This window comes from Rhincodon typus, chromosome 21 (assembly GCF_021869965.1).
Source record: "Rhincodon typus isolate 14 chromosome 21, sRhiTyp1.1, whole genome shotgun sequence".
Lineage (NCBI taxonomy): Eukaryota > Metazoa > Chordata > Chondrichthyes > Orectolobiformes > Rhincodontidae > Rhincodon > Rhincodon typus.
Window position 1 is genome coordinate 6,725,630 of NC_063352.1, and position 9,374 is coordinate 6,735,003.

Below are 9,374 nucleotides of genomic sequence, written 5' to 3' on the forward strand. Positions count from 1 at the left end.
GACCCGAAACGTCAGCTTTCCTGCTCCTCTGATGCTGCCTGGCCTGCTGTGTTCCTCCAGCTCCACACTGTGTTATCTCAGACTCGAGCATCGGCAGTTCTTACTATCTCAATGTTTGCTGCAGATGTGGATCACACCAGCATCTGCTAACTCCCACATACTACAGCTGCATCGCATTGCCTGGCCCAGCTATGTCTGTTCCATTCAATAAATTAATTTGGAAAATAAATATTTTAAGTGAATTTGTTATCTGTACTCTTCAACTGCAATAACATTTCCTGATTAAAACCACTTTATAAAATTATGAGGGGCACGGATAGGGTGACTGGTCATTTTCCCAGGGTAGGAGAATCCAAAACTAGAGGGCATAGGTTTAAGGTGAGATGGGAAAGATTGAAAAGGGACCTGAGGGGCAACTTTTTTTCATACAGGGGGTGGTGCATGTATGGAATAAGTTGCCAGAGGAACTGATGGAGACTGGTACAATTATGCCACTTAAAAGGCATCTGAACGGGTACACAAATAGGAAGGGTTTAGAGGGATATGGGCCAAATGCTGGCAAATGGGACTAGATTGGATATCTGGCCAGCACAGATAAGTTGGACCGAAGGGCCTGTTTCCATGCTGTATATCTCTTGTGACAAATCAATAGAGACATTGAGGGAATACTCATCAATCACCTCCCTGTGTTGTGTGACATCACAGTTTGGGTCTACCAGGTTGAAGGGGTCTCTGCCTTTGATTTTGACGCCTCCCTGCCGGAGTTCTGCTCTCTGTGCTCTATTAGACCCCTAACCATGTTTTCACCTCCCGTAACCACACCCCCTCACTACCACCACCAGCCCATTCACCAGTTTGGGTGCGAGATGTCTGCCAGGCAATTCTGAAAGTCCATTCCGCCATCTACCGCACGGCGACTCCAGGTCATGTGATTTTTTTTGTTGTTGTTTTCAACCACTTCCTGCCCTTTTTCAGTGTTAAGTCGCTCAGCGGGTTTTAACTGGGGCCTAGATGTTTCAGCCTTATTTCAGATTGAATTCCTGTATGGAACTCTGGGTTTTAAATTGTAATGTTTAATTTTTAGAAAGGTGTCATTCCCGCATTATTCTTTGGTTTAATTTCCACAGCTGGAAAGGAGTTGTAGGTTCAGAAAGTATTAATGACCTGGGTTTTGGAATAGGAGGAATGATGAAACTAACAGCACCCATCACTTTGTAAAGTGGATATTGGATAACAATGTTTCGCAACTACACACTTGTGCAGTCGAACGCTGAAATCCAGATGGACATGATACAGTGCTCCTCTGTAAGCTTGGTGGAAATGGCATATATTGCCTGAAGCACTATTTAAATAAATTTAATACCATAAAGCTGGTATACGTGCATGATGTATACCTATTAAACTTACTGGAAGAAAGTGGAACAAAAACAGAAGTTGCTGGAAAAGCTCAGCGGGTTGGGCAGCATCTGTGAAGAAAAAATTGGTTAATGTTTTAGGCACTTCCTCCGAACTCAGCAATGGAAAATGTGGGGTTACGAGGGTAGGGGTCTGAGTGGGATGCTCTTTGGAGGATTAGCGCAGACTTGATGGGCTGAATGGCCTCTTTCCACACTGTAGTTCTGAGGAAGGGTCACCAGACCTGAAACATTAACTCTGAATTTTTTTCTTCACAGATGCTGCCAGACCTGTTGAGCTTTTCCAGCAACTTCCGTTTTTGTTCCTGATTGACAACATCTGCAGTTCTTTTCAGTTTTTTATTTAGAAGAAAGTGGAACTTGTCCAATCCTAGATAATGACCCTGTAAAGGTGTGATAAAATCTTGGTTCCTTTTTGGCACACCTAAAATTAATTTTCACAGGCCTATTCCTTCAGATTTTAATTGCTGGTAGAGGTTTTAAAAGAACACGTTCTGACCCTTTCATCTCTCTTAATGCAGTATTTGTTTCCCTTATCCTGATGGGGTTGCTTCATGGCTCAGTGATTAGCACTGTTCCCTCGGCGCCAGGGACCGGGTTTCGATTCCAGCCTTGGGTGACTCTCTGCATGGAGTTTGCATGTTCTTCCTGATTCTGAGTGGGTTTCCTCGGGTGTTCCGGGTTTCCTCCCACAGCCCAAAGATGTGCAGGTTAGTTGGATTGGCTATGCTAAACTGCCCATAACGTCCAGGGATGTGCATAATAGGTGGGTTAGCCATGGGAAATGTGGGGTTATGAGGATAGGGGTCTGACAGGGATGCTGTTTGGAGGGCCAGTGCGGACTTGATGGGCTGACCCTGTAGGGATTCTGTGACTTGCTTTCTGCACTTGTTTTGTTAGCCGATTCCCTGTTCTAACTGGCACCTCCCTGGTTCAGACTCTGAGCTGCTCGTAATTAATTGTATCGAAGAATTGCTCAGGAAGGTGCAGAGTTACTTTCCCCTGCTAACACCTGGTCACGACTCCCCTGTTGAGACTGCTGCAAATTTGGTTAATTGGCTGAAGGAAAAACTCGAAAGTAGAAACCTGCAAGTCTAATGAATGGCTGGTGTCCTTCAGAGCAAAACCCGGCCTGTTCTGTTCTACCACTTCTGCGATGCTGCTAAAATGTTACGTCCAGCTACTTTAGGTCAGATGAGATTTACGATGAAGTGTCAAAGCAAAAGACTGCAGATGCTGGGAACCTAACAAAAGCAGAAAATGCTGTAAAATATTTGGTAGGCCTGATAGTATCAATGGAGATGAACAGAGTAGAAGTTTCAGGTCGAAGATCTTTCGTCCTTTTTGTCACAGACTTTATGGACATTGTATGTTGTGGCTGTAATGAGACAGAAGGTGCATCTTTTGAAAAGATTTGGAGCATGCACAATACTAAAACACATGTGGCTCAGGGTAGGTTTAAATGCACAGCCACATGGATCGCCATTTTCTCTCGCTAATTCCAGTAGTATTTTCTTCCGCTTGCTGTGCATGACTGTTTGTTTGATTTTTCTCCATAGTGACTGTACGTCGACCACTCGGCGGGAGCTGAAACGCGAGCAGTACCGTCAGGTCAGGGACCACGTCAGGAACGATGATGGGCGACTGCAAGCGTGTGGTTGGAGTCTCCCAGCGAAATACAAACAGGTACGGCCCAGAAACAGGACAGCATTTCTCACTGTAATAAAACCCAAGAACTGCCAAGCGCTGGAAATCAGAAACAAAAACCGAACGTGCTGGAGAAACTCAGCAGGTCTGGCAGCATCTGTGGAGAGAGAAAGCGGAGTTAATGGTTCGGGTCCAGTGAGTTCTGATGAAAGGTCACCGGACTTGAACTGTTAACTCTTGTTTCGGTCTTTTCAGATGATACTGGACTTGCTGATTATCTCTACCACTTTCTGTTTTCATTACAGCATGTCTCCACGTTCTGTACTCGGCCACAGTTCAGGCCCTGAGATTGAAATATGTTCAGCTCGACATGATTGCATTTAATATTAGATTACAAATATTGAACTTGCTCATATATTGCTGAAAAAAAATGATGTGGTTTAAGGTTTTTGATTTGCATTCATCCTGAAGCACCTTTATTTCTTTTCCCTCAGGCGCTGTCAATTGATTTGCCTTGGGGAAAATTAGCACTCTTGCACCTATCCTGATGACATGTTGAGAACCTTTGCTAGAATGCCTGCTTATCTTTAGCAGTACTCCAGTTGGGGGTCAGTTGGGTGGATGGCTGGTTTTGCAATGCAGAATAATGCCAACAACATGGGTTCAATTCTCACATTGGTTGAGGTTACCATGAGGTCGCTCCTCCTCAACCTCTTGCCTCACCTGACATCATGGTGTCCCTCAGGTTAAATCAAGATCAGTCATCTCTCTCTAAAGAGAAAGCAGTCCTATGGCCTGATAAGACTGTGGTGGTTTACCTTTTCTCAAGCTCTGTAGCACCAAACAATCATTCATAGATCTGCTACTTTAAGGGGATTAAAATCTCTCAAAATAGGACATTCCCCTGTGCACTGTGACAGTGCAATGCCTGGTATTACAATGTAAGAGTATTAGGGACAGGAGTGGGCTATTCATCTCCTCAGGCCTGCTGTGTCACACGGTGAGATTTTGGCTGCTTCTAAACCAAAAGACATGAGGAAAAGTAGGCCATTCAGCCCATTGAGTCTCCTGTGCAATTCAGTATGATTATGACTCATCTGATATCATCAACTCCTCTTTTCTGCCTTTTCCCCACAACCTTTACTGATTAAAAATGTCTATTTCAGCCTCGAGTATACTTAATGACCCAGCCTCAACTGCCGTCTGCTGTGAAGAATTCCATAGATTCACTACCCTTTGAGAGAAGAAATTCCTCCTCATGTCTGTCTTAAATGAGTGACCCTTTACTCTGGAATTATGCTGCCCGGTCCTGGACTCTGTCTCAAGGGGAAACAGCCTTTCCACATGTATCCTGCCAAGTCCCCTAAGAATCTTGTACATTTCAATAAGGTTGCATCACATTCCTTTAAACGCCAATGAGCCCCGGCCCAACCCACTCAGCCTTTCCTCATAAGACAGTCCCTCCATACCACTTGGCTATTAATGCTTATGTTTATGTAGCTCTTGATGCCCCTATCCCTATTATAACTTTAACCTTGAATTAAAAGGACTGTCATTCTGAGAGTGTTCAATAGCCTGAGACTATAGGACCAGAATGTGCTCATCCTGTTTGTTTCTCTGGAAACTCACCTTTGCCTGGGGCAGCCTGTGGTGCTGCCAGTATTTATTCAATCAAGAAAGCTTCTTGTGGGTCCACCAGTACTTAACCCCATCGGCAATACATTGTGGCCCGTACTGCCACCAGCCGTGTATTGGAGCCCATGTTCTGAGGTTTAGTTGCTTGGACACTTTGGGAGGTACAGCACAATATAGCCAACCCAATGTGTTCTAGAATATGCCTGGTAGTTATTTGGTAGAACAGAACATGAGTGGTGCTGAAAAAAGACATATTTTATTAAAGCTTTTCATCTTGCAAACATCAGAACTATTCACAAGAATGCCATTGAAAGAGAATACCAACATTTTATTCCTGTAAGGGAGCAGAGTACTGATTGGTTGGCAAGTGGAACTCTGGTGTATGTGTTGTCATGGAGAATGGAGCAGGTAACAATTATTGACAATTAACTGCCAGGCTTGGTTCGGGTTTCAAACCAAGTAGGCTGACTCCGGGCGGTGTGTTCCTGGAGAAATGAGCCAGTGAATATCACTCACCTGTTTTAGAAAATGGCTGGTCATGTGCTGTACAGTTGTGCCAGCGAAAAGGAATGACAATGGAGTAGCCAGGAGAAATCAAAGACCCACAAACAAGAGAGGGATTAATTCACCCATGAAGAGAAAATGAATATGTATGTACTTTTGAAATTCTAACTTGCCTGAGAACTTTTCAGTCACTTCTCCCTCCACCTCTAAAGTTTTCTCTTCACACAAGTTCATTCAGAAGAATGACAAACCACGGGTTTCTCGAAGACTGAAGTCAAAAGCCTCCATGTGATCAAATTTATTTTGTTCACTTCTCTTTTTAGTCCATCTGCTCCACAAAGAATGGCACGTGTTGGGTTTGTCTGTTGTAACGTTGTGACAATGCGACAGTTTAATTTTACTGAAAGATAAGTGGTGTCTTGTTCTTCATCTAGTTGAGTCCAAATGGCAGCCAAGAAGACAATCGCATGAAGAATGTCCCAATCCCAGTCTACTGCCGTCCATTGGTTGCAAAGGATCCCACCATGAAGGTATTCATGAGCCAAGAGCAAAGAAAGGCTCTGCTGGTCAGAATTTGGAACCCATTTCGCTGCTAACCTCAATGCCTGCTAGAAACTTCTGATACCAGAGATGTTTGACATTTCACTATGATTCTGGCTTGTTTAGATTTAGATTTTATTCTCATGTGTACTCACATACAGAGTACAGGGGAATACGGTGAAAAGTGTCCAATGTCACCACACATTTTTGACACAAAGGTACTTGGGTACAAGGTAGTAAAAGAAACAAAGTCAAAAAGGTTAAGCATCACCTTCATATAATAAGTAGAAAAATAAAGAAATAAGGTAATAGTTAACATTAAAATCTGTCTTTGATATAAACTAGAAAAATAAAGGGATAATGTTAGAAGTTCAGCAGTCTTGTCGCAGATGCTATACATTGCTCACCTGTCCTTGCTTCCCTCTAGATCTGAATGTGGGGGCTCTCCGCTCTTTTGAGATCAGATATTTTTGATATCCTTCCTCAAATCTAAAGGAATGGCCACATGCAATACATTACAAACACAATCTCCACTACCCTCCTCCAGGACATCCTCTGGATGCTCCAGAGAAGTTCCAAATAAAGGTTACCCTGATCACTGGGGCCAGTGTTGTTTGGAATGTTTCACTGGATGTGAGAATGAAGTGGGAACCCTTCTCCACCACTGGCCCCAGCCACTGCAACACCACCAGTGACAGACACCAAACCAGGCTAGGTAAGCGCTGGCACACCATTCTGCCTTGGGTATCTGGTGCCTGAGATGCCTCCAGAGAGAATGGTTCCTGCCAACTCAGGGTCAGCAAGAGGTCAGTTGTCGGCCATGTTTCCAGGCTAACCCACGGAATCACATTCTCCTCATTTTAGATTCTGAAGGCACCACTAATGGTCTTATCCATATCCTTAGACTGTGTGACCCCTGGCTCGGGACTCTCTGATCATTGGGAACATCTTTCCTGCGTTTACCCTGTCCTATCTTGAATTTTCTATTGGCGTAACCTTTATGATGCCTATAGCCATATTCTGTCGTCACTTTGAACACCCGAAAGCTACAGCTGAGACCCACAGTGAGACACTAGGGCCTGTAATCTTATTTGTACAGCAGAGTAAAGCAAAAAAAAGTCAGTTTCTGCACAGAAAGCAAGAGTTTCGAAATGTTTAGTTTTACCCTTTCACTGTTTTCACTTCATAATTTCAGTAACAGTCCAGGGAAAAATAACTGTGGATAACATTGCATTCAACCTGGAAGTTAGGTAGAAGTTAGTACAGTATGAACAACACAGCATTGACCGAAGAAAGAGCGTGGTTTCCCTGTCTTTCAGCTGACTTTCATCGAGACAAGCTTAATACTGACCTTTGTCAAGTCAAGTGATTAAAATTGGAAAGGGAAGGATGATGTCAATCCTCTCCCTATGTTGATATCCTAAATTGAGGTCCACTCTACTGTATTCGTCTGAAATGTTCATGAGTAGCCAAGACCAAAGGAAAATGCCCATTGAGGAGCATTTGTAGATGTCAGCGTTTTCAGTAATTCTGTACTCTTAGTTTGGAGACAATTGCTGCGATGTTTTCCGTGGCTAATGTTGTGCTGGTCTTTCTCACAGCTTTGGTGTGCAGCCGGTGTGGATCTGACGGGCTGGAAGCCCCAGTGTGTAGACAACGGGAATGAACTGGGCCACTCGCATAGCTGTGACCCCCTCACCTCTGACACTGAGAAGGACGGGAAGAATAGCAGCAGCCACAGCTCACCTGATAAAAACAAGAAGGTAAATGAAACTCTGTGCGTGACAGGCGATTGAATGGTGGCAGACCAGAACAGCAGCTTGTTATGTGGAGATATCGCCGCACTAACAATGAGAGCATGGTCCTTTTGGCCATGTTAATATAAAACAGAGAACTGCGGATGCTGGAGATCAGAAACAAAAAGAGAAATTGCTGGAGAAACTCAGCAGGTCTGGCAGCATTTGTGGGAAGAAAGCAGAGTTAACATTGCAAGTCCGATGACTTTTCATCAGACTTGTTAACTTTGCTTTCTGTCCACAGATGCTGTAAGACCTGCTGAGTTTCTTTAGCAACTTATACCTTTGGCCTTGGTGCTGGGTAATGGAGGACGGTTCCGGTTTGCATCAAGTTTAGTAAGAAATTGTACGTCGTCTGCATTGTACTGAAAAGAAGCAGCAGCTTGACATAAAGAGGGATGTTTGTCCTCGTAGAATCATAGAATCCCTACAGTGTGGAAACAGGCCCTTTGGCCCAACAAGTCCACACTGAACCTCAGAGCATCCCACCCAGACCCATCCCCCTATAACCCACCTAATCTACACCTACCTGAACACTATGGGCAATTTAGCATGGCTAATCCACCTGACCCGCACATCTTTGGACTGTGGGAGGAAACCCACACAGACACGGGGAGAATGTGAAAACTCCACACAGACAGTCGCCCGAGGCTGGAATCGAAGCCAGGTCCCTGGTGCTGTGAGGCAGCAGTGCTAACCACTGAGCCACCATGCTGTCCTCTTTTATTTTTAGAAAAATAATTGTCTGGATTTCTGCATTAATGGCCCCCTCCTCAATCACTACGACACTTTCAATCAGGAAGACAGGTAGCACCAAGATCAAATGGATTTGGGCCACAGAGGTGTTGATGTGAGATGCCTACTCCATGATAGAACCAGCCGGGTCGTGTGTGCAGGTTGAGGGCTCACTATCCAAACTCTTAACCCGCTCTGGTGAAAATCCCGGTGCCAGGAAATCGGGGTACCAGTCCCGGAGCTGGGTCCCACCTACCACGTTCAAAATCTCCCCAGTCTACCCTAACTCCACGCTAATCCAGCCCTCGGTATCTCTGAGATTTGCCTCCGGACTCTGTGTTCTGTCTTTAGCGAAAATATCTGATGCTCATTTCCAATGCTGCAGGGGCTCCCAGGTGTGGCTCAGTGGTAACGCACCCACCTCTGCCTTAGCTGCTCGCAGCCTCTACTTGAGAGCTTTGAGCCCAGAGTCCAGCCTAATGCATCAACACGGTACCAAGGGTTTGCCGCACTGTGTGAGGGACCACCGTTTCACATGAGGCATTAGACTGAGCTCTGGTCTGTCCCCTTTGGCTGGGTGTAAAACATTTTGTGTCACTGTTCAAATCAGAACAATGTTCTCTCCATGTCGTTCTGACCAACATTTATCCTACAGCTGTAAAACCGGTCATAAATGTAAAAACCAAATCGTGCAGATTCAGCAAGTCTGAAATGAATGCTCGACAGGTCATGCCACATGTGTCGAGAGAAGCTGAGTTCACATTTCAGCTTGATGATGGTCTTTCATTGGAAACCGCAATGGACTACCTGCTCATTATCTCATTGCTGTTTGTGGGACCTTGCTGTATGCAAATTGGCTGCTACATTTCCTACATTACAATAGTGACGTAGTTTCAAAAGTATCTCATTGGTTGTAAAGAAAATTTTCAGCAGTCCTGACCTAATGAAAGGTGCTATATAAATGCAAGTGTTTTTGCAGAACAAGGCAGTGGTGAATGGAGGATAGAACAATTTTGCACCCACTCTTGCACTCAGCACACGAGAGATTGTGTGAATGTCTCTGTCTGTCTCTGTCTGTCTCTGTCTGTCTCTGTCTGTCTCT

The 9,374-nt window shown here is 44.6% G+C and overlaps 1 protein-coding gene across 1 annotated transcript in view; it reads left to right on the plus strand.

Annotated features, from left to right (window-relative positions):
* Positions 1 to 9,374, plus strand: part of mapk8ip3 (mitogen-activated protein kinase 8 interacting protein 3) — a 183,946-nt gene that overhangs the window by 124,898 nt on the left and 49,674 nt on the right. The window contains exons 14-16 of the mRNA XM_048609668.1: positions 2,975 to 3,101; positions 5,636 to 5,731; positions 7,343 to 7,504. Coding sequence (XP_048465625.1) covers positions 2,975 to 3,101; positions 5,636 to 5,731; positions 7,343 to 7,504 — 385 coding nt within the window. The remainder of the gene's footprint in view (positions 1 to 2,974; positions 3,102 to 5,635; positions 5,732 to 7,342; positions 7,505 to 9,374) is intronic.